The sequence below is a fragment of the Herpailurus yagouaroundi genome, unplaced genomic scaffold (genome assembly GCF_014898765.1).
Source record: "Herpailurus yagouaroundi ecotype Mexico unplaced genomic scaffold, PumYag 29, whole genome shotgun sequence".
NCBI classification, from domain to species: Eukaryota; Metazoa; Chordata; class Mammalia; order Carnivora; family Felidae; genus Herpailurus; species Herpailurus yagouaroundi.
In genome coordinates this window covers 15,101,142-15,128,149 of record NW_024412377.1, presented here as the reverse complement: position 1 = coordinate 15,128,149, position 27,008 = coordinate 15,101,142, and the positions used below count along the sequence as shown (strand labels likewise).

Genomic DNA, 27,008 nt, shown 5'->3' with positions numbered 1-27,008 from the left:
ACTAAACATAATGTAATCCTAATTATAAATGGGTATGTAGAAGGAGTGAGAAATAGTGAGGACTTCATACCCATACTGGAGACTGTTTCGGGAAGTGCACATTCATGCACTCACTGGTTGCTTGTCATAAGTGCCTTATTAAATATCACTGGGGGCCCTTCCATTTACAGTTGTTCTTAAACAGTAACTTTAAATTCAGCCACATTACCAAAGTATTTACTAATATATTCTGTTTCGGAAATGTACTCGATGCTTTTTATAAACTGGATTTTTTTAAGGCTTTATTTTTTGGTAGAGCAGTTGTAGGTCCACAGCAACATTAAGAGGTAGGGACAGAGATTTCCCAAATAGACCCCACATCTACACATGTATGACATCCTTCATTATCAGCATCCTCCGCCAGTGTGATACATTTGTCACAACTGATGAACCTACATTGACACATCATAATCACGCAAAGTCTATAGTTTAACGTGTTTCGTTCTTGGTATTCCCTGGGTTTAGACAAAGGTTTGATGGCACGTATTCATTATTATAGTATCATACGTAGTATTGTCACTGCACTAAAACACCATGTATACTGCTTATCCATCTCTACCTTGATTTTGGTAACCACTGATCTTTTTATTGGCTCCTTAGTTTTTCCTTTTCTGGAATGTCATAGAGTGTGAATCATACAGTAAGTTGCCTTTTCAGATTGGCTTTTTCCCTCAGTAATATAGGCACACTTAAGAATCTGCCATGTCTTTTCATGGCTTGATAGCTCATTTCTTTTTAATACTCAATAGCATTCCATTGTCTGGATGTGCCACAGTTTGTGTATCAATTCAGGTACTGAAGGACACCTTGGTTGTTTCCAAGTTTTTGCAATCATGAACAAAACCACTACAGTATAAACACTTATTTGTAGGTTTTTGTACGGACAAAAGTTTTCCATTTCTTTGGGTAGTTACCAAGGAGTGAATTTACTGGATCATATGGTAAGGGTGTATATGGTTTGTAAGAAACTGACAAACTATTTTCCAAAGTGGCTGTGCCATTTTGCATTCCCACTAACAATGAATGAGAGTTCCTGTTGGTCTACATCCTCATCAGCATTTGCTGTTGTCAGTGTTTCTGGATTTGGGCCAGTTTTTGTCAGGTATGTAGTGGTATCTCATTGTTGCTTTAATTTATATTTCTCTGATGACATATATGTGGAACATCTTTTCATACATTCATTTGCCCTCTGTATGTCTTCTTTGATGAGGGGTCTGTTAAGGTCCTTGGCCCATTTTTTAATTAGGTTTTGTTTTCTTATAAGTAAACTTTAAGGGATCTTCATCAGATGTGCATTTTACAAATATGTTCTCCCAGTTTGTTGTTTACTCATTTGTTTGACATTGTCTTTTGCAGAAATGAAATCAGGTTTCTAAACATCTTCTTAATATAAGTTTTGGAAGAGCTTAGTGCTCTATGGAATGACATTTAGAAGGTTTTTTGTTTGTTTTGTTTTAAATTTTGGAGAGAGAGAGAGTTGTGTGAGTGGGAGGAAGGGCAGAGGGAGAGAGGGAGAGAAAGAGAGAGAGAGAAAGAGAGAGAGACTGTCAGGCAGGCCCCATGCTCAGCACAGAGTTAACGTGAGGCTCAATCTCATGACCTTGAGATCATGACTTTAGCCAAAATCAAATCAGAGGCTTAAGGGACTGAGACACCCAGGTGCCCCTAGAAGCTTATAGTTTAAAATAATATATGTATATGTGTGTGTGTGTGTGTGTGTGTGTGTGTGTGTGTGTGTGTTTTGTTTTTTGTTTAGCCTACCTTAAGTGTTGTGCAAGTAAGAGAAAGATGCCCCTTCTGGGCAGATGAAGCAGTGCACCAGGATTTAGGATTTAAGAGTATATGAGAGCAAACCACGTCTGTGCACAGAAAAACATAAAAAATAAAAGAATCCCTTTCTTCAGCTGAACGGGCCACTTGCTAAGGGATCAGTGTGAGAGTATAGGGTGGCATAAAAATGCATGTGGGTCTCTGAACATGTAAGTAGGGTCCAAATGCCATGCAGCTCTTATTTATATGGTGTTCGATTCTGCTCTCTTTTCTTCTTTGGTTCTTGGTCAACTCAGCTGCCCAGTCACATGGTAAAGGCAGAAAGCATGAGTCTGGTCCATGAAAACCTTCCCCACTGCTACTAAATATAGCTAAAAGATATCTTGCTTTTGTATGGTCAACTTTCGCAGACACATCATCCTAACAAAAATCTCTGAAATAGAGAGGACAGGCATTATTTTCACTTTATAGATAAGGAAATTGAGACTCATACAAAATATGAATCCAGATAGTTTGGTTCTGAGAGCTGTGCTCTTTCTAACATGGTCCTTTAGGGAAGCTGATGTTCATTGCATCAAGTTTTGGACAGATACTTTCACTGATTGAGGTTTATTTTATTATTTATTTTAAAAATGCATTCTGTGACATAAGACTGTCTCCATGATTTTAGAGAGAGAGAGACAGAACAAGAGCAGGGGAGGGGCTGAGAGAGAGAGGGACACAGAATCTGGAGCAGGCTCCAGGCTCTGAGCTGTCAGCCCAGAGCCCGACGCGGGGCTCTAACTCACAAACTGCAGGATCATGACCCGAGCCGAAGTTGGACACTCAACCAACTGAGCCACCCAGGCACCCCGATTATCTCCATGATTTTAAAGAAGACACTAAGAATTAGATAAATGCAATAAGCTGTCTTTGATTAGAGAAATAGAAAGAGTTGTATTCTCATCACATATCACAGTTCTTGGAGAAGAGTACTTTCTAACTAAATACGTGGAATATTCCTGTACAAGTAACAGTGCCTTCCATTCATATGATCCATAATATAGCTATTTAGTCATTTCCATTACATTTCTATTTTTGCGTAGCAAATAATCACATGATTTCCATAGGTCAGAGGTCCAGGAGGGTTCCACTAGATTCCTTGTATAGGGTCCAGTAAGACCCAAGTCAGGTGTCAGCTGGGATGGATTCGTATCGGGAGGCTGGGGAAGAATCTGCTTTAATCTCATTCTTCTTGTTGCCAGAGTCTACTTGCTTAGGGTGTAGTTATGAGGTTTCCATTTTCTTCCCATCCTCAGTGAGGGTAGCTTTCTTCTCGAGACTGCCTGCATTCTTTCTCATGTGGTCCTTAGCTTCTTCAAAAGAACAACAGTGTATTGAGTCCTTTTCATGTTTTGAATCTCTTTGACTTTCTCTTTTGCTACCAGCTGGAGAAAGACTCTGTTTTCAAAGGAGTTCACCTGATTGGGTCAGGCCCACCCAGATAATCCCTTTATTCTAAAGTTAACTGAATTGGGACTTGAACAACATCAACAAAACCCTTACACAGCCTTACCTAGACACATCTTTGGTTGAATAACCAAGAAACAGGAATCTCATGCTGCCATCTTTAGAATTCTGCCTATGACGACCCTAAAATACCTGAAAAAAAGATGAAAGCTTGTTCCTTCTACTAAAGAGTAAATATTGTTTCAAACTTGCATGCCATGGTCTACTCTTCCCCTTATGTGACTCCCTATTAGAATAGTGGCAGTAGTGGGCCCTCAATAAATCATTCTTAATATATTTTTCTCCACTAAATAGCTACTGTTTTCCTACATTTCCTTGTTTATGCCTAAACTCAAGATAATGCGTATGTTTGTCCCCACTACTCTTCAGAACCTGGTATTATGGTCTTAACTTACTAATAGCAAAATCCAGCTAATACTTTTGATTTCTGATCTCTCCCTGATTTCTTGGTCATATTTTCACTTGCATTTTCTCCTTTCTTCGCAAGAACTCTAGTACTTTGGTATGGTATCATTTATCATTTCTATCCTAAAATACATATTAATTAACTCACTCCAGATGTATTAATAAATGATACTTGCTAAGCTTGTCATATGTTAGGCGCTAAAGACATTGAGGACCCTACTTCACTTTTGAGGAATTCAAGAATCTCATGCGGAAGACAAGATAAATATGTAATTGCATTATGGATAATCACTGTGGCCATAAGGTTTTTAGGGGTTAGGAAACATAAAGTCATGGTAGCTTAAGCTCTCTCGGGGAATTAGCAAAGGTTTCATAGAGAAGGAAAATGCATGGATTCAGTCTTGAGATGAAGGATGAGTAAAGGTTAGCCTGCATTCTGTGTCCAGCTGTACCTGTATCAGTCAGGGTTCTATAGAGGAACAGAACCAGTAGGATTCAAAACCAGAAGGATTCAGAACCAATAAGGAGATTTATTATAAGGAATTGGCAGTTACGGAGGCTGGGAAATCCAAAATCGTCAGAGCCAATGTCCCAGGTCAAGTCTAAAAGCCAAAACCAGGAATAGTCTTTATCTCAGTTTAAAGGCAATCAGGCAAGAGAATTTTCTCTTATTCAAGGGAGGGTCAGCCTTTCCTTCTTTAAAGGTCTTTAACTGATTGGATAAGGCCTGGCTGACTCACATTATGAAGAACAATCAGCTTTACTTAAGTCTACCAATGTAAATGTTAATTTAAAATCACCCTCATAGAAACAAACAGAATACTGTCTGACCAATTATCTGGGCACACCATGAATTAGAGGCTTATTGTAGCCCAGTATCTAGGGTTTTATCAGGCTCCCTAGGTAGTGTTCACCCATGCTTATTATAGAACCACTGGTTTATGCGGTTCTTTCTTTCTTTTTTTTTTTTTTTTTTTAAGTTTATTTTAAAAAGAGAGAGAGGGAGCACTGGGGAGAGGCACAGGGAGAGAGAGAGGAAATCTTAAGTAGGTTCCATGCTCACCTTGGGCTCCGTCCCAGGGCCCTGGGATCATGACATGAGCTGAAATCAAGAGGAGACACTCAACCGCTGAGTGAGCCAACCAGGTGCCCTCATGACTTATGCAATTCTAATGTAAATTGATTTTAAGAAACGTTGCTTCCTTCCAATCACAATTTAACTTATGTCATAGCTCCATTTAGGACTAATCCCAAAGGCATCAGTACATACACATGCCCTCTGTGCCTAAGAAACTAACGCTGCATAGAACATGTGTGGCTTTCTTTATAAAACTCAGCCCTGTCTGTTCTCAGCTTCATTCTCAGAAAAATTGTCTATGGAACTTTTAATCACAGATCCTCATGTTCTTTCAATAATTTTATAATCCGTTCCTCTGCCAATGCCTTCTTCCCCTTTTGTTCTGCTTTACAAACATCTATTTACTTTTAAGAACTAGTTCATATGTCACAGCATCTGTGAAACCTTGCTCAACTTCTCAGGCAGATATTACAGTTCCTCCTATGCTCTCGCTTGGTGCCTGCCTTCATAGAGCACTTATCACTTATTGGATTTAAGTATAACATTTATCATATTTTATTGTAATACTTTTCACCTCTACTAGATTGTGAACATCTCAAATCTAGGAATCAGGTCTAGTTTATCTTTGTTTATCATAGCATTCACAAATATTAAGAATATTTCCTGACACATCAAGCTGTACTAAATACATGAATATTGTTTGTCCTTCATTTCTGGATCTCCTTTAATTGCGAAACACTTCATTGTGGTAACTAAACTATATATATGTCCCATTTTGCCTTAAATATCCTATTTGTCCTTATTCTGTGCCCTGAATATGAGAGTTTATTCCACCTGATCAATACACCAAAATGGGACCCCCTATTGTTCATTCCTTGCTGATAGCTGTTAGCAAAATCCAGGGATGTGCTACTGTAATATATACTTCTGATGAGTCCAAAAGGTTCCGCTCTTACCAGAGTTCACAAATTAAAACAGTAACGTTGTTTGTTTTTTGCATCGTTACACTATTCACCTCAGCTGTTTGATGTCTCTAAACAAATTATGTTCATAACAGTCCAGAAACCAAAGTTTACATGCTGTTTACAGTAAAACCTTGTTTTGCGAGCATAATTTGTTCCAGAAACATGCTTGTAATCCAAAGCACTTGTATAGCAAAGCCAATTCCCCATAAGAAATAATGGAAACTCAGATGATTCATTCCACAACTCAAAAATACTCATGTAAACATGATCATAATACTCTAATATAATACAAAATAATAAAGAAAATACAAACTATAGGGATGCCTGGGTGTCTCAGTTGGTTAAGCATCCCTCTTCCCCTCAGGTCATGATCTCGCAGTCTGAGTTTCAGCCCCACATTGGGCTCTATGCTGACAGCTCATAGCCTGGAGCCTGCTTCGGATTCTGTGTCGCCCTCTTTCTCTGTCCCTCTCCTGCTCACACTCTGTCTCTGTCTCAAAAATAAATAAACATTAAAGCAAATTTTAAAAAAGAAAATACAAAATATAAAGAGAAATAAGTAAATTAACCTGCACTTACCTTTGAAAACCTTCATGGCTGATGTGAGACAAGAGAAGAGTGTTATTGTGTAGGACAACTTTCATGATTACTAACGGAATCACTGCTGTCTACTTACTCACTGGAATCTTTTTCTTCATGGAGGCCATTGTATATGCTCACATGGATGTTGACTTTATTAATAAACTCTTTTTGTCACATACTGTATTTAATGTAAATGGCAATAAGGCAGCAGAAGAAAGGGTCTATATCTGCAGGCAGCCTGTCCTAGAAAGAAGCAACTTACTAGGACAAGAAGTCCTAGAAGAAGCTCCATTCCTCAGCTTACTTTTGGATGGAAAAGCAAAGGACTGTCCATAGATGCTTTGAAGCGACAAAAAATATACTAGTGCCAGTTGTGGGCTCCTTCCAGCGTTCTGAAAAGTCACTGATTTGTGTCAAACACTGCGGCCTGAGAACAAGCATCTGAACATGGGAGACAATCACCCACAATCCTGCAGGGAGGGAGGGAGGGAGGGAGGGAGAGAGAGAGAGAGAGAGAGAGAGAGAGAGAGAAGAACCATTGGCTCAGTTGTGATCATGTGATATTCAGCATCGTGTACTACTCATATTGCCAGACATTGATCATTTATCAAGTTAAAATTTACTAGAAATGTTTACTCATCTTGCAGAATACTCACAGAACAAGTATACTCACAATCCAACGTTTTACTGTATTTATTCAATCTTTTTAGTTTTTTTTTTTTTTCAATTTTTGTGCAAACATATTCAAAGATTAGGATCTACAAATTTCAAATTTAATCCAATTGTAACTTTGGGTGATGGAAGTTAAATTTAGATTTTATTAATTCATCCTTGTTGCTTTTTAATCTGAAATAAAATTTTGTTAGCAGCAGCATGAAGCAATACAAAATTCCATTACTGAAGAGTGGGTGGTTAAAGTCTCTCGAGGTTCTACATATTATTTTGCTATTGTCAGTGTGCTTATTTTGATATATGAAATTCACCTTTCACAAGTGTGTTCGTATTGGTAATTTCACCTAACACACAAAAGGATCTTATTTGATACTTTTTCCTTAGCACATAAAAGGAAGAACACCAAACAAATTGGTTTGCTTTAACTAATGATCAAAAGCAATACAATAAAATACTTCCATGAAATATATGTTTATGCATGTATATGTCTGCATATTAGTTACCTGTTGCCATGGAACAGAGAACTACAAAATATGTAAAATTAATTCAATTTATTCTAAGATTTAAAAGAAATGTATCGGCCCACATACCTTAAACTTCACAGGTAAATTAGGCTTCAGAATTATGTTGATCGGGTCCCTGTCTTTATTTCTCTGTGATATATTTTTCCCTTTTCTGCATTCCTTTTTATTTCATGTTTGCTTTACTGTCAATTTATAGTAACAAGCACCAAGTACTTTCAATATGGTAACAGAATGAATGCTACCTTAAATTGGGTTGCACTCATCCTCATTCACATCCAGAGATAAATTATTCCTTCAGATGTCCATTAAAAATATTGTTCCCATTAGGTTTCACTAACCACCATTGACTTTTTTCTAAAAAATTGTATTTAATACATAATATGTGCCCATAAGGATATGAATTATGGCAAAATGTGTGGGGTTATTCACATTAGCTCAGGACCTTCCAGGCCCATTTTTGATCTTTACTTGTAGGCAATTCCATTCCAACCTCTTGAGTTCTACCCATGGGGAGAATTTTAGTGAGGAAATTATGATATATATTCTATTCTATTCTTACATCTTGCATCTATTCAAATGTTGATACATTTGAATTCTTAGACATTGCACTATCCCAATATCAGTATCAAATTTTAGAAGCATTAGAACAAATTTAGAAGCATTAGAACAAAAAGATCCAAAGGAACTTGGATCACTGAAACAATTCTGTACAGCAGTGCTAGATATTTATTTTATAGTTCTCCTTGCTCCTCAAATTTCCAAACTTTTGCCAGGTTCCTTGCATACCTCAGATAATCTTGCTTCTCTAATTCTTATTCAATAATAACAATCAAGAAAGGGTTTCCACAGCATCCTGCCATCATGTCTAGCAACCTGACTAATACTGTGGTCCTTAGTTTCCTTAAATCTATCTCCCTTCAGGTTACTGGGAGTGAACACTCCATTCCAGGCTTATGACCACCCCTCCATGTACGCCTGAAATCCTGACCTTTCTTGTTCACCCCCAGTCTATGCACTGTGAATTATTTCCTCCCCACATCTTCATTTGCCCCTGTCTGATACATAATTCCTCTGTCCTCAAAAATAGGCTTTGTATTCTATCTGAAAATAAAACTTACTCAAACAAAAACTGAAAACCTACCTCGATCTAGTGTTTCTCTCCAGATACAACTTTAGTGTTCCCTTTCCTGATAAACTCCTTGAAAGGGTTGCCTATATTCACACCCTGAATTCTCTGTTCCCAGGCTCTTTCAAATCCACTCTACAAAGACTTGCCTCTATGACTTCACCAAAATTATACCTGTCCTCCATATTCCAAACTATAAAGTATAATTCTCTCCTCCATTTGTTCAGCAAAGCGGCAACATTTGGTACAACTGACAACTGTTTCAAGACACAGGCTCTTTCTTTGGCTTACGGACTCAGCATTCTCCAGATGCTTTTCTGCCTTTGCTCGTTCTCTATCTCAATGTGCTTCATAGTTCCTCCTCATCTCTCCATTCATTGAATGGTGGGGCATTCTGATTTTCAAACCTCGGATTTACCTGGAGTTATTGCCCATGTAATATCATTCAGTCTAGTGGATTTGCATAACACCTACATGTAGATGACTCTCAAATGGAAATACACATCCACTTTTCCCTTGAAATCCATATTAGACGCTTAATAACTCCTCTAGGAGATCTCAAACTCAGAATGCTCCAAGTAAATATTTTGCTCAAAATCCAATTTCTCTCTAAATCCACTCCTCCAGGGAATTAACTATCCCAATAGTGACGGCTATAGTCCAGATTGCTTATGGAAATCACTCAGTGTCATATTTGACTCCTCTTTTTCTCTCATGCTATACATCCAACTCACCAGAAACTTCCATCAGCTGTACTTTAAAAAGTATGCATAAGTCAACCACTTCATCACATTTTGCTCTTTCCCATACCTGTCCAAATAAGAATCAGCCCTCAGCTGGAATACTCCAATAGCTTCCTGAATGGTATTTTGCACTTAACCCTAGCGTCTTTTAATCTATTATCTAGAGAGCTACTTGAATATCCCTTTTAAATAAATAATACCATGTAACTCTCTTGTAAGGAAGATAAATATTCCCAAATAAAGTAAGGTTCCAAAACATGGCACTCATAATGAGTGACCCAAAATAGATACACACACACACACACACACACACACACACACACACGCCCTGCCGACTACAGGATAGAGGTAATGTGTATCTTCAGTTTTCACTTTAGTTCTGGGTCAGGGGGATGAAAATGTGAAAGTTCTACCCATTAGAAAATTGAGTATATGATACTTCTTACAAATCATTTTAGATCACCTTGGCCTCAATAACTCTGTGACAATAGAAACGGAAAATGCGTAACACAGAAAAAATTTCAAACAACCAACGTGAGAAAGTTTACACTGTTATTAAAGAATTTATTAAAAAGAAATAAAGTTATCTCAAAAGGACAGTTTAAGATTCAATAAGGAATGATGACAAAGGAAATGGTACACATGAGGACACCTTTCTTTGTAATAACAAAACGTCAAATTTGATAGATTAACAAACCCATAAGTATCATCATCATCTTCTCAACATTATCATCATTACTTACAGGTATAAACTTGTGAGAAACTTGATCCAAATTAAAACATTTAAAAGTTATTACAATGGTGGGGTTCCCTGGGTGGCTCAGTTGGTTAAGTGTCCAACTCTTTATTTTGGCTCAGGTCATGACCTCATGATCTCAGATGATGATATTGAGCCCCGTGTTGGGCTCCACAGTCAGTGTGGAGCCTGCTTGGGGTTCTGTCTCTCTCCTCTCTCTCGGCCCCACCCCCACACAAGTGCACTCTCTCTCTCTCTCAAAATAAACAAACAAAAAAAGTTATTATGGGGACGCCTGAGTGGCTCAGTCAGTTGAGTGTCCGACTTCAGCTCAGGTCGTGATCTCACAGTCCATGGGTTCGAGCCCCACATCGGACTCTGTGCTGACAGCTCAGAGCCTGGAGCCTGCTTTGGATTCTGGCTCTCTGCCCTTCCCCCATTCATGCTCTGTCTCTGTCTCAAAAATAAATAAATATTTAATTTTTTTTAAGTTATTACAGTATTTAGAAAAAGAGTAAAGATGTTGATTGTTCTTATATTTTCCAGAGATACCCAAGCATGTTAATATTTCTGAGTTAAAAAAGAAAAGAAATTTAGTATACATATTTAAAATTACAGAGAGGACATAACAAGGATAAAACCTTAAACAATATGCTGGAGGATAATATTAGAAGGGATAAAGACAAAATATTAGGACAAGTTTGAAGCACACAATAAAGTGGTAAAAATATATATTAGTAACCAACGTGGTATAATTATAATAAACTCTCCTGTTTAAAAAAAAAAGCAAAACATACTGAAGCAAAGAAAATCATCTTTATGGTACTTATAATAGGCTCATATGAAATATAAAGGTGTGGATAGTTTTAAAATAAAAGAATACAGTAATAAAAAGATAATTCTAAGCAAAAGAAATCTGGCAAAACTGTTAGTATTAGAACTGTTAGTGTTAAACAAAATATACTTTAAAACAAAAAGCTATCATGATGATGAGAAGGTCTTGCCATACTAACATATAGTATATTTCATCAGAGTGATATAATAATTTGAAACTTCTATGAGCCTAATAAACTATCTTTAAAGTAAATAAAACATAATCTTACAGGAAACAGTTAATAGACCTCTCTCAGACATGTTTTATGAAGTGGACCAAAAAAGGCAGTAATTATAAAAGTGTTTCATGGAACAAAATAAAAGCACTTGATATTTGATTATCTGCCAATGAGTAAATTTAAAGAACAAATATAATTTTCAAGCACACAGAGCAAAATATAGTAACAATCAATGACATACTAAACCACAGAGCAACTTAAAACCTGGGTTGACACAAGCTATATTTTCTAAGAACCACACAGTCAAGTGCTACAAGGCTGGGTTGCGTGCCAGTCAGTAGGGAGAATGGATGGACACTTGAACAAACAGATGAAGACACAATTATGAATCTGGCTCGCGAAATGAAAGTAAACTTATCTACCTCACAACGAATCAAAATAAGTAATTCTAGTATGTAGAAGACAAAAATGAAACTTGAAATGTTGGTTAACACACTAAGACTTTGGAATAGAGAAAGTTTTATAAAAGCACAAATTTCACAACTCATAAGGGAGACATTGATAACTAAATTATGAAAATTGTCCTTAGTTAGAAATTAAAACATAACTTGATATAATGAATGAAAATGTGTGTACTTATGTGGGGCATGTGTACGTTATGTATACACACATCTATCTCTGTTAATATTTGAATAAATTTAAGTAATTGTACCAAATGTTTTCCAATTAGAATTACAATATATATCAAATATATTGATATATCAAGTATGTAATCAGTTTAAATAATAAATTGAACACCAATTTAAGAGCCCTTACCTCAAAGCAATAAGCTTGTAATACACTATTACATCCTCAAAGCAATAAGCTTGAAATACACTATTACATCCTTTTTTATTCCAACCAGAGCTCATCAATATTGAATTTTGTATTATTTCGTCCCTTTCTTTTCTTTATAGTTTTACCAAATATGTTTTGGACATTTATATTTCCATATTTATCTATATAACTATATCTTTGGTACATGGATATTATATATTATAAATGGGTTAATATTATATTAACTTTTTTTTTTAATCAGTGCTACTATGAGATCCATCCAGGTAAAGAAATACAGCCGAAGTTTTTTGTTTGTTTGCTTTTGTTTTTTTATCTTTACTATGATGAAAAAATAAATCTTTTTAAATCTGTGCTTAAAAAGTCCAATGCATTTTGATCGTTTTCAGTTTTTGTAGCTTCATGTATTATTGATACTGCTGATATAACATATCCTGTACATGTTTCCTATTGTAAATATAAATCTTCTCAATATATGTAATTGGTGCACATACCAGGAGCATATAATATATTCTTCGAAGTATTCTCAAATGTTTTTCAAAGAGAGAATGTTTAACATGTTTATAATAAATACATATGATTGACCCAGAATTTATTATGCTTCTTTAATATATGAGTTAAAGTTCTTACTTAATATTTTGTTTAGTGCAGACAAATTCCACCCTAAAATATGTTTGCATTCAGTTCCAAAATTATATTAACTGTCCTAGAGTCTCAGCTTGTGTGTTACTTGAAATTGTAAACACTTAAGAAAAGATGTTTTAATATCTTTCTATGAACCTGAACATACTTTAGGGAATTCTTTACTAAACACAAGGTAACAAAATATTAACCTATCTGTTCTTATATATTTAAATTTAAGGTTTTATATTTTGTTCGGTGGTTTACTTTGAGTAGTATTTTATATATATGATAAGATGTAAGGGTTGGGGCGCCTGAGTGGCTTAGTTGGTTAAATGTCTGACTCTTGTTTTCGGCTCAGGCCATGATTTCACAGTTTGTGAGTGAGTTCCAGCCCCTGAAACTCTGCACTGTTGGGTTCTGCACTGGCAGCACAGAGACTGCTTGGGATTCCTTCTCTCTCCTCCTCTCTCTCTGCCTCTCCCCTGCTCACATGCACCCTCTCTGTCTCTCAAAAATAAATAAACATAAAAATAAAAGTCTAAGATGTAAAGGTCAAGTTTAATTTACTTCAAATATGAGTTTCCACTTGATCGACTCTTTGTTATAAATGCTTTTATTTCTCTATTTAATAATTGTGTCAGGGTGCCTGTGTGGTTCAGTCAGTTAAGCGTCTGGCTTCAGCTCAGGTCATGATCTTATGGTTTATGGGTTTATGGGTTCTGATCTGTGCTGACAGATCAGAGCCTGGAGCTGGCTTCAGATTCTGTGTCTCCCTCTCTCTCTGCTCCTCCCCTGCTCATGCTTAGTCTCTCTCTCTCTCTCAAAAGTAAACATTAAAAAATAATAAAATAGGGGCGCCTGGGTGGCGCAGTCGGTTAAGCGTCCGACTTCAACCAGGTCACGATCTCGCGGTCCGGGAGTTCGAGCCCCGCGTCGGGCTCTGGGCCGATGGCTCAGAGCCTGGAGCCTGTTTCCGATTCTGTGTCTCCCTCTCTCTCTGTCCCTCCCCCGTTCATGCTCTGTCTCTCTCTGTCCCAAAAATAAATAAAAAACGTTGAAAAAAAAATATTTAAAAAAAAAATAATAATAATAAAATAAATAATCTGTTAATTTTGTCCACTAATAGCTGACCATTAATGTTTTGATTAATTTCTGGACTCTCTTTTGTATGTACCATTAATCATATCAGCAGATAATGATATGATATGATATAATATAATGTAATATAAAACACACACACGCATATATAGTCTTATGCTAATACCATGGTCTTGATTATTGTGGCTATTTAGCAACACTTACAATCAGAAAGTACGTTCAGCATCTTTCTTCTTTTTTCAAAATTGTTTGGGCTAACTTACGAGGTAAGTTTTAGAATCAGCTTATCAATTCTTCAACAATATAAGCTAGAATTTTTATTCATATTGCATTGAATCTGTATTTCAAGTTTAGGAGAATGGATATCTCAAAATTATTGAGCCTTTTATCTATGAACATAATGTATGTTTCTAGTTATCTAAGTTATTTTTTTTATTTAAAAGAAAAATTTTTAATGTTTATTTATTTCTTGAGAGAGAGAGAGAGAGAGAAAGAGAGAGAGAGACAGGGCATGAGCATGAGCAGGGGAGGGGCAGAGAGAGAGGGAGACACAGAATCTGAAGCAGCCTCCAGGCTCCGAGCTGTCAGCACAGAGCCCAATGTTGGGCTTGAACTCACGACCGTGAGATCATGACCTGAGCCAGAGTCAGATGCTTAACTGACTGAGCCACTCGGGCACCTCTATGTATTTTAAATTTATGTGACCAATATTTATACGTTTTAGCATGCAGATATAGAGCATATTTTATGTGGTTATATTTTTTCACATTATATAAATTTGGTATTTGTTTAAATGTTTATTTTAATTGTTATATAAATAAATATAAGCTAGTGGCAGTAGCTTTTTGTAGATTAGTTGGTCTTTTCTACACGGATGTTCATCTGTGAAATATAGATTTGTTTCTCACTTTGCGATTGACATAACATTTATTTCTTTTTCTGTCTAATTGCTTTCACATGATTCTCAGGAGAATTGCTGCAGGATGTATCCCTGCCATTTTTCGTTTTCTCTGATCCTTAAGTTAAAACATTCATCTTTCAGGGAGTCCCGGTACCTCAGTAGGTTGAGCGTCCGACTTTGGCTTAGGTCATGATCTCACAGCTCGTGAGTTCGAGCCCCAAGTGGGGCTCTGTGCTGACAGCTCAGAGCCTGGAGCCTGTTTCAGATTCTGTGTCTCCCTCTCTCTGCCCCTTCCCCACCCATGCTCTGTCTCTCTCTGTCTTAAAAATAAATAAAACATTAAAAAAGATTCAATCTTTCCCTTATAAGTACGACAATTGTAGGTTTTGTTATACAATTATTCAGGTTGAGGAAACCTCTTCTCTTCTTAATCTCCTGAGTGTTTTTTTTTCCTTCTTAAAATCAAATACAGGTGTTATGTTTTGTTATCTCTTTTCTGCATCTATTGAAATAATTATGTGTGTGTGGTGAATGATATTCATTGATTTTTGAATGTTAAACAACTAGCCTTTCCTCCCTGGACTATATCCCATGTGGTTATGATGAATGTAATATCAAAGCTGCAGGAGATCTTGGGAGCTTAGGCCTCTCTCTTCTCTCAGGAAGCATAATTCTTCATTGTCTATTTTCAGTTCTATATTTTCAGTTCTATAGCCTCTATGTAAGCAGGTTAGTCTGGTATCATTTGCTATATCCTGGCCAAAATCCAAAGTTCACTTCCTGAATTTCTATTTCAAATCCTGATAAACTAGTCTTTGTAATTATTTCATTTATTTAAATTATTATACCAAGTGATGTCAGATATGTGCATGATGGAATCAGGATTTGTGTAATTCAAGCTTAAGTTTTCCTAAGACTTGATAAAAGTGATTTTAACTAACAACAACAACAACAACAACAACAACAACAACAACAACAAAGAGTTGTCATTTTGGAGAAAAATAAGACTATTATAAAATTTCAGGGAGTTTCATTATAATGCTGCTGTGCTTAAAACTTCTTTGAACATATTTTCATGTGCTTCCTTCACTTGGAATAAATTTGGAGCCCATAAATGCTGCAGTGAGTGGGATTTCTTTCAAGAATGGTGAAGTTGAACCCCAAGCAGCAGACCTATGCTCAGAGATAAGGCCTTATCTGTACCTCACAGTTTAGAGATCAGTGAATGATTAGATATTCAGATATTTTAATACAAATATTTGAAACATGTACATATGGTTTTCATTAACGATGTCGTATGTTAACGGAGTTGCTGTAATTAACGAACCACTTTCATATTCTGATTGTATCTGCTGAGGAAAAATTTATTATCCTTTCATTGCTCACCCCCTTAAAAATGCAAAAGGATGGTCCATTCTATTAGTGAACCAATCAGAGTGGCATGCACGTATCAGACTTTTCAAATAAACCCACTGGATAGAATGGATTGTTCCTCAAGTCATGGAAAATTCTCTAAAAATCATAGTATCAAGTTTGCAATTGCATTGAAATATCCTACTCCAATGCTTTCACTGAATCCCTGTCTTCATGGAGTTGCATTTATTTTGGCATTACATGAAGCATGGGTGATTTTTTATAGTGTAGTTTCTGCTGGAATGCAAATGTATAGGATTGCCAGCATGCTGTAAGTTTTGTTTCTGTTTTGTTTGTGATCTTCAGAAAGGATTCAGATGTGCGGTCTGCTCTCTCAGGCTCAGTGTTCTAAAATTTACATGACTTTGTTAATTGTTTCTCAGAAACACAATTTGGGAAGTCAAATGATGGATAACAGGTTAAGTAATCAAGGTTTAGAAATAATAAATACCGGGGGGCCTGGGTGGCGCAGTCGGTTAAGCGTCCGACTTCAGCCAGGTCACGATCTTGCGGTCCGTGAGTTCAAGCCCCGCGTCGGGCTCTGGGCTGATGGCTCGGAGCCTGGAGCCTGCTTCCGATTCTGTGTCTCCCTCTCTCTCTGCCCCTCCCCCGTTCATGCTCTGTCTCTCTCTGTCCCAAAAATAAATAAACGTTGAAAAAAAAATTAAAAATAAAATAAAAAAAATAAATAAAAACATCAATTTCTAGAAATAAAGCATGAAGACAAAAGTAATAATAGCAATAACAGAAACGTTGCATTCAGAACTTCAGGATCATTATCTAATTTTTGCCAGAGAAAAATGCTTCTAACACACTTGAACATATACACATTTTATAGGTACAGTTATTGTCATTTGAAGGGTAACATACTAACTCAAGGGCCATGGGAAATAAGAAAGAGGAACCCAAAGGCACCTGCCAGTTTGCTAATTTAGAATTAGCTAATTTTATTATTGAGCAGAAAATACCAGAATGTACGCAGGTAGGCTACAAGTGGCTACAAAACCATCATGTGTTTCCAGCCTCTAATTATATGGAATTAAAGGCACAGTTTTTACAAATCATCCGACATTTAGTAAATAGACAGCAGTTATTCGACATGCATCGGTAATGACAGTAAGCTTACTCCAACGTTCTGTTTCTCGTATCTTTTCATCAGTATCTCCTGTGGTTGCCGTGGCATGGCAGGGCACACAGGTCATTAGTCCCAACCACACTAAGCTTAGAATCCATTCAGCTTCCCCACAGAACACAATCTGTCATTTGTCTGCTGCTGAACACTATGTTTTTCACCATTAAGGAAAGGAATAGTAATTATGCATTGAATTAATAAAGCAATGTTTGGTAAACACAGAGTCCATTTCCATCGAGAAGAGTGGAGTTTCTTGAACTCTGGTATGGAATGAGTGCAAGGCCATTCCAGTCCAGAGGATGTGGTGAGCAAGACAGAGTGGGGACAGTGAGAAGGCAAAGGCTGAAAACAATCAGACACCTAACTCTTTTGTTGTAGGCTTTTCTCAAGATGTAGTCTTTCCAGAATCCTCTCCTACAAAACAGTTGTTTTTATCCCTAACTACACTAAGCTTGCTTCTAATTCTGCCTTCTTGGAAAATGAGCAGAGAACTATTTATGCAGGGACAATTAAGGCTGCTGATACTAATGATTAGAGCCAATAAAATTATTCTTGCCTCAGATTTCTAAAACATTGCTTTGGTCTGCTCTTAAAAGGTGAACAAGTACCTAGTTGGGAAATAAAATAATACAAGAGAAAAATCAGATATGACATCTAGAAAGTAAGAGAGATATTTACATAGTGACAATAGTATAGCCACTGGTATCATATAATAAGCCTCGTAAATTGTAGAGCAAGGATTCTTTATTGTTCTCCTCCATACAAGTCTGAATAATCTTAGTAATTATAAATTTTAGGATCAGCTTTTAATTCTATGAACATTGGGATTTTCAATAGGTTACACTGAATATACACATCAATTTGCTTTTTGTTAAAGTTTATACTCTTTTGAGAGAGAGACCAGGGGAGGGGCCAAGAGAGAGGGAGAGAGGATCCCAAGCAGGCTCCATGCCATCAGCACAGAGCCTGACATGGGGCTTGATCCCACGAACCTTGAGATCATGACCTGAGCTAAAACCAAAAGTCCACACTTAACCAACTGAGCCACCCAGGCACCCCAATACGCACATCAATTTGGAAAGGTTGGTTTTATTTGTGTTATTTTTGTCTTCCTAACCACACACGTGGTATAGCTCTTCATTTCTTTAGATCTTCTTTAATGAAGTCTAAATAAGTTAAATAAAACACTTCAATAAAGTGTTTGCATATAGGTCTTTCATTTACTTTGTTAGATTTATTTCTAGTTTCCTTATAGCTTTGTTAATTAATTCCAGTTAGTTTTTCACCATTAAGAATAATGTACACTGTTGTTTTCTTGTTGTTATTTGTTTAATGTACTCTTAATCAGTTGGAGAGGGCACATTTCTGTTTCTAGTTCACTGAGAGTTTTTGTTTTTTGTTTTTGTTGTGATTTGTTTGGTTTGTTTCATTGTGTTTATAATACATGGATACTGTGTTCTAAATCTTGGTTTTTACATATGTGTTGAGGAGATTATGGGTTTTTTTTTTTGTTCCTCTTTTAATTCATTAACTTTTTGAGTAATTTTTGTGCTTTTTAAAATGTCCTTCCTCATTTCTTCCTCTGCATTTTCCTTCCTTCCTTCCTTCTTTCCTTCCTTCCTTCCTTCCTTCCTTCCTTCCTTCCTTCCTTCCTTCGTTTCTTCTTTCCTTTAATGCTAAACTAAGCAAGTGTGGAACTAAATTGCCAGATATATATATATATATATATATATATATATATATATATATATGTATATAATTTTTACACACCAGTGTCTTGTTTAGGCTGTTTACACCTAAAATCTCTTATCAGTGAGAGTGTCTGGGATTGATACCAACATTTCATAAGCCATGGAAAACAAGCTTTAGGGTATTTCCTTCTTCCACTGTTTTCCTGGAAAGAGATGTGTAAGACTTCAATTGCCTGTTTCTTTAACTTTAGGTAAAATAATCTAGATGATGTTTTTCTCTTTAGAAAAAGTATTATTTTTTTTAACACTTGTTTATTTTTGAGAGGGGGAAGGGTCAGAGAGAGAAGGAGAGAGAATCTGAAGTAAGCTCTGTCCTGTCAGTGCCGTGTGTCAACTCATATATCTTGAGATCATCACCTGAGCCGAAATCAAGAGCCAGATGTTTAATGGACTGAGCCACCCAGGCACCCCTAGAAAAATATTTATTTTTATTTTGAGAGAGAGAGAGAGAGGGAGAAAAGGCAGAGGGAGAGGAGCAGAGGGGGGGCAGAGGGAGAAGGAGAGAAAGAATCTTCAGGAGGCTCCATGCCTTGCATGGAGCCTGGCAGAGTACTTGATCTCAAGACCATGAGATCATGACTTGAGCCAAAATCAAGAGTTGGATGCTTAATAGGCTTAGCCACTCAGATCCCCAGAAATAATAATAAATAATAATAATAATAATTATTATTATTATTATTATTATTATATAGTAATGTTAATTATTTTTATCTTAATAATGTTAATGTTAATAATGTAATAATGTTATTATTATTATTATTATTAAAGCTTATTCATTTTGAGAGAGAGAAAGAGAGAGAGAGAGAGAGAGCGAGCGCACAGGCAGGGGAAGGGCATAGAGAAAGGGAAAGAGAGAGAATCCCAAGCAGGCTTTCTGCTGTCAGCACAGAGCCTGACATGGGGCTTGAACTCAGGAACCATGAGATCATGACCTGGGCCAAAGTCAAGAGTTGGATACCTAACTGACTGAGCCACACAGGTACCCTGAAAAATTATTTTTAAATGAAATTTGATTTTATTTAGTTATTGTGCTCCTCCTCAAATTTTCTATTCTTTTTAAAGCTAATTCTGGCACTTTTTATTCCATGCATGTTCTTACTATTTTCAGTATCTTCTCTCTCTATATATGTATATCCATATCCCCTTTTTTCCAAAATTTAGTTTCTGCCTTCTCATGTTCTGCTTTGATAATTTATAAATAGGTCTAGACTTTGTCTTTTTTAGTAGTCCTTTTTTACATGTATTCGTCTATTTTTTTTTATTTTGGAGTTTTTAAAGGTAATGACAAATATCAGCAATAAAATATATATATTTAGTTTTCTGATTATTAATCCTGCATTTATAGCTCTAACATGTAAATAAAATGAAAAATTTTTCTTTTTCTTCCATCTCAGAATTAATAAACTTACTAAAAAATGGGAAGATTTTTTTTTAAATATGTGTTTAAGACATATTTTAGGGTATTAACTATAATATTTTTATATCTACCAGAGTTATATATTAATTCTATGGTAAGTTCTGATTTAAATTATTCTTTATTTCTCCCCAAATATGACTTAATATCACATACTGCATGCATTTTTTCTATAAGAAGAAAATTATCCTGGGGCACCAGGTGGCTCAGTTGGTTAAGTGTCCAACTGTTGATTTTGGCTCATGATCTCAGAATCATGAGATTGAGCCCCATGTTGGACTTTGCACAAAGCGCAGATCCTGCTTAAGATACTCTCTCTGTCTCCGCCCCTTTCCTGCTCATGCTCTTTCTCTCTCTCATTCAAATAAATAAATACACTTTAAACAAAAGAAGAAAATTATCATTTGTGTAAAGAAATTGTACTTTTTATTTTCCCCAAGTTTATTTAGATTTGAAACCCTGAACTTTTTAAACATTATGTATTTTTTTTTTTACCAACTGCGATGCTTTTCTTAGATTAATGATGAAACCAATTGTTCATCCCTCAGACTCTGACAGCATACAATGAATTCTGACAACTTTCTCCCACTCCAGTTCCTGAATAACATGTAATTTCCTTGATATGACAAAATATCATTTTAGCATGCATGTCATGCCTTGGTGTTCATTTTTCATTTTTCATTTTTCTGTAAGTTAATGAGTTCTCGCAAAGAGTGCCATCATAAAGTTGTCTTTTGCCAAAAGTCCTGTTGCAGCATATGGAGATGGTGACAAGCTACAATACTAGGGAGATTTGTTTTAACCCAAGCCTCCAAAGTGTGCATAGAAATACTAAATATATCCCTGTGTGTTTTGCAGACAATCCTGGTTTGCTGAGCCATGTGACAGTGGGTATTAGAGTTCTGGATGTCAATGACAATCCACCTGAACTTGCCAGGGAATATGATATTGTTGTCTGTGAAAATTCAAAGCCTGGCCAGGTAAGTTAATTGTTTCCTTCCTATCACTGAGATAGAAGAAAAACAAGCAGCTCTCTTTCTATTATTTTTATATATAATCCTCAAAATCCCGCAGTGTTATTTTTGGGCTCAGTGGAAATAATTTTATAAAGCTTTATTTTAAGTACCCAATAGATTTTTTTTGAGAATCCTTGAAAATGAATTTTCTCCAGATCCCAAATGTTACTCAAAAAATGAACTCATTCGTGCATATATCCATCATAGAATTATATTGGATGCTTTGGGTGAAGCCCTGTATTAAATTAGGAGGAAACTGTGAACTTTCCAGTCCCATTGATGCTGTGAGCCTAGATTACAGAGAAGGCACTTGTTGGTCTACTTTGGAGGGCCTGCAGGAGTGACATGTGTGTGTCCATTGAGTAATATTGGTACCAAACGATGTTAGGTTTTAACTACATGAAGAGAATCTATGTATGAAGGGAGTACAGACAGTGGGGGAAGTTAAGAAGAGCTTGAACCTGGGTGGCGAGTCTGGATGTAGCATGGCAACAGGCTAAAGGAGCACTGTGATTCTGAAGGGAGACCAGTGTGGCTGTGGCACATAAAGTAAGCAGAAGTCTGGCAGGTGATATACATTTGTTTGTTTGTTTGTTTGTTTGTTTTCTGTTATATAACAAAGTACACAAACTTAGCATCTTAAAACAACTCTTATTTATGACCTCAGAGTTTCTGTAGGTCAGATGTCTGTTCATGGCTTAGCTGGATCTTTGCAGGGTCTTTCCCAAGACTGGAATCAAGGTATCCATCAGGACCATGATCTTACCTGAGGCTTGAGATCGCGTCTAAGCTGACCTGGTTATTGGAAGAATTTAATTACTTTCAGCTACAGACCTCAGAGCTTCAGGATTTTCCTCAGCTCTTGAGTATTACCTGGAGTCTTGACATGTTGCCCCCCGGTTCTTGCTCCGTGGGCTTCCCTAATGTAGCCCATTTACTTCACCAAACAAATAGGAAGAGATCTGCAAAGTCTGTTATCAATCAGTCTTATAAAATATAATGTAGTGCAATACAATCAGGTGAATAATATATCAACATTTTTGCCATATCTGTTTCTCAGAGGCGAATCACAGGTCACATCCAGACTTCAAGGGAAGGGATTACATGGAGGCATGAATTCCATGAGGACCACCTTAAAGTTTGTCACAGGTGAATCCAGATAGAAAGGGTCTAGGGTCTAGGTCCAGCCGAGTCATTTGTTCCCCTTTATTGTCTTTGGTAAACCAGAATGACTCTAACTATATTGTCCAGACCTACTTTAAATAATTTTAAAGCTTGTCCTAAAATTATACTACTGAGAAACATTGCCTATTTTTTTATAAGGCCCAATCAATACTGTGCTAAAGTAATCATTGCTTATGTTATCAATGCCCTCCTGAGAAGGTATTTGTTTATATATAAATGAACAACTCTTTTTACCACGTTCATGGACCACAAGAAAATTGGAAAATATGATAAGAACAAAATGGATGAAAAGTGTATCCTGAAGTACTTACAGATTATATAATGTATTATATTTTAATCATATTATGTTAGAATATAACAGTAATTAATATATTATATAATATATAGATAATATTTTAAGATGATCACTTCAGATAGTTAGGTGTTTGTCTATATCACCATTTCAAAAACAGCAAGGAATTTTATGGTACAGATATATAATGATTTATTTAATAAACCCTATTCATTGTGTCAGAAGTGGGTGCACGCATCCTAAAATTATTTTCTTAACATTCGTTATAAAAGTACAATTAATGAGAAAAATGTTAAACTTTCAAGGGGAAATTTTAGATTATAAAAGATAAAGCCACTGAATGTGGACTCTCAGTTCTTGGTAACAGAAGATTAGCCATACCTGAAGTGAAGATTAGGCAAGCAGGAATTAAAACTACAATAAGAATCTGTATTCCCAATACTGTACTCTAGTTTTGTAAGATGCTCCTAGTTGGGAAAAGTGGGTACATAGCATCTCTCTGTGTTTCTTAGAACTGTATATGAATATGTGACTACCAAAAAAAAAAAAATAGAAAATTTAATTTAAAATAAAAATATTTTAAAAGATATATATATATATTTTAATTTTTTTTAACCTGTATTCACTTTTGAGAGACAGAGTGTGAGTGGGAGAAGGGTAAAGAGAGAGAGGAAGACAGAATGAAGCAGGTTCCAGGCTCTAAGCTGTCAGCATAGAGCCTGATGCGGGGCTTGAGCTCATGGACCGTGAGATCATGTCCTGAGCCGAAGTTGGACACTTAACAGACTGAGCCACCCAGGCACCCCTAAAAGATAACTTTAAAAGAATAATACCAAAAGCTAATTTTTCCACAAGAAAGATAAAACCCAGAAAACAATGAAAAGATAATTCCCAACAGTGGCAAAATAATAACTGACAGGCATGAATTCTTTTTTCTACCAAAAATACCCCTCAGAAATAAAGACAGGAAAAACTCATAGTTAGGACAACAAAATGTGAAAATCCCATCCTGTAAGACACAGTCTCAGAATTATATTGGTTAAAAACAGGCAAATAACTATACTGGTAAGTTTAAGTCACAAGGAACCTCCAAGACAAAATCAATCAGTAAATATATTCATAAAAACGCAGTTATCAATGAGTGAATAGAAATCAAAAGAACATTTTCTGGAGTTTAAAATATGCATCATACACATGGCAACAAGGGATCATAAGTGAGAAAGACACATAAAGTTAAAATATTCTAAACTCCTTAAATTTGGGATCCTTAAAATTTGAGAAATTGATAAACTACGATTTTATAACAGATTTTGTATGTCCACAGTGCATGCTCTCACCTCTAGATTAACTAATAAAAATAGTAAAAGAACATGTAACCAACAAGCTAATGGCAATTGTAATAGAGATACTTAATACTAAAGACAGCAATGTTTACCTTTCTATTTCTTGATCTTAACTGTGTTCATGAAAACATTTGTTCACTTTAAAATAGTTCATATACTTGCCAAATTGTTGCAGGTGATTTTATCCTGCTGGATTATATTTTACAGTACAAAAATATAGGGAAAATAAAATTTTCATATAGGAGCTATTTTCAAAGATTCTAGAAGTCTATTTTATTTTTTTCATGTTTATTTATTTTTGAGAGAGAGAAGCACACAGTTGAGAGTGGGTGACAGCAAGGGGTAGAGAGAGAGGGAGACAGAGAATCCCAAGCAGCGTCCTCCTCTGTCCTAGTGTACCAAACTCACAAAGTGTGACGTCATTACCTGAGCCAAAACCAAGAGTCAGATGCTGAACTGACTGAGCCACACAGGTGCCCCTAGAAAGACTATTTTAAAACTAAAATATAATCCTAATAAAATGTGACGTTTGTAACCAATAGTAATTCCAAAATAATCCAGAAATTCCTGTGAAGTTTGTAAAACTCAAAATTGGAATGACAAGTTCTCATATTTGCTGCTGATACATAGATGGTCTCTTAACACAAAACAGGCAAAATAAGATGCAAGTTGTAGTGTACAAAATTCTAGTAGCTAGGTAGAGGTCTTGCAATTTTAAAAAAATCAAGAAATAAGAAAAAAATATAGAATAATGGATAAAACAGAAAGAAAATTAAAATGATGTAAACTGAAAGTATACATTAGTATTTATGTTGAAATAAAATCACATAAATACTCAAAAGATACATATTGTCAAAATAGATAAGAAAAAATCATTTAAATATTGTTTAAGGAGGTGTAAAATCAATGTGATAGAGGAAAATAATTTGAAAGGAAACATATAGAAAAACATAACGAATAAGTACTTGAATATGTATACTTGCTGTAGACATATTCATGCAACTACACACACACACACACACACACACACACACACACACACACACACACATTTCATCAAACAACATTGGTAGATATAAAGAGATACATTCATTGGGATGAAAACAATTTATGCACCAGGTAGAAATAACAATTTTAAATTTATATACACTTATCAATGTTGCCTCAAAATGAAAAACAAGAAAAAATATTTAAAACTAGATTAGCCATTATTGTATTGAGACTTTACTATGCTTTTACAAGAAACTGATAGAGTAATTACATAAGATTTTGGTAAGGATGCTGAAGATTGAAGACCATAATTAATAACATAATTAAATGACAAGTATAGAATAATGCACTGAACAACATCAGATCATGCATTCTTTTGAAAGTTACAGAAAACATTGACCAAAAATTTATTGTATGCAGGGCCACAAAGCAAGTTTTAATAATTTGCCAAGGATTAGCCTCATTATTTTCTGCATGACAAAAAAAACAAAGCTAGATCCTAAAATGCAAATTCAAAAGTTTCACTAGTAAAATAATCCATTGGAAATAAGGGCATCTCTGAATAAGCTAAGAAACACTTAAGAAATAAAAATTAAAAACATATAATTGGAATGATAGTGAAAAAAAACATTGTATTAAAAAGGACCTAAAGGGGGAATCTATTTTCTCCATAATTTTAATATTAAAATCTGACAAGGATATATTTTGAATTACAGATATTCTCTCTCGTGAACATAGAAATATCATAAAAGAAATGTTTTCAGAGAATCCAGAAAAAATAATGTTTTCAAATGAAAAGGAAAAATATTAAAATTCATTTCAATACTGGAAATTGAAGCTTTTGATAAAGTTCAACATCCAATTAATAATAAAAATAATAACAACAATGATACTACTATGCATTAGTACAATTTGTAGATAAAATTAATACTTTTCCTAAATATAAGGTCAATATAAATGTATTTCTTGTATTTCTTTATGTCACCAACAATTAGAAAATAAAATTTAAACACTATGCCACTTAATGTCGTTAAAAAATAAAATGCCCAGAAATAAATGTTACCTTTTTTAGGTATCCATTGCCTAATCGATAAATAACAACCTTGAGTAAACTTAGGCTATTTCCTTCCCTGAGTCTTTGTTTCTTTGGTTTGTAGGTTATTCAGAGAATTCAAAATTGGATCATTTGAATTGCGACATAAAAATTCAAAAGTCCAAATATAAAGTAATGATGGCATGAGCCACTTTTAGATTTTTTTTTCTTTTAGGTAATATATTACTTTCTTTATTTTTTTTTTCCTTCAAGGTCATTTCAAAATTTATAGGATACAGTGAGATGTTGTAGTAGGAGAAACTCATACCTGGTAGTCCATAGTCACTTTTGCAGGTGAAAGCGTTGAAAAACGTGGGCAAACAACACTGAGTCCTTGCTCTTGGATGAGCTGATTGAGCTCCTGAGAATGTGAACATTCACTCCCAAAACTGAAACACTAGCATCAGTTTCCTGGATTGAACTCTCTTCATATTGGCCAGTGACCTTGACTTTTTCCATTGACTTCCCATATGTCCCACCTTTTGTTGACGTGAAAGCTTACTCAGGCGTTTTCTCCAGTTCATTCTCTCCTGTCAGTGCCATTTTGCTAGTCTGGCTCCTCTGTTTTACCCTCTACACGGTCTACCGAAGCTCTATGGCTTTTCTAAGAAATGATTTGGGTGCCATTGATAAATAAATGCTTTCTTCATCTCTAAAATGAAGAAAAATGTCGCAATGTCAGGACCCTAAGATTTTATGACTAGATGACTCTCAGATTCCT

General features: G+C 35.6%; 1 protein-coding gene across 8 annotated transcripts in view; it reads left to right on the top strand.

The window, feature by feature from the left end:
* Positions 1-27,008, top strand: part of CDH18 (cadherin 18) — a 1,020,275-nt gene that overhangs the window by 959,399 nt on the left and 33,868 nt on the right. For all 8 annotated transcript variants that reach the window (XR_005796617.1, XM_040494419.1, XM_040494422.1 and 5 more), the window contains one exon: positions 21,227-21,348. Coding sequence is in view for 7 of the 8 variants with exons in the window: in XM_040494419.1 (XP_040350353.1) it covers positions 21,227-21,348 (122 nt within the window). In the remaining variant the exon portion in view is untranslated. The remainder of the gene's footprint in view (positions 1-21,226; positions 21,349-27,008) is intronic.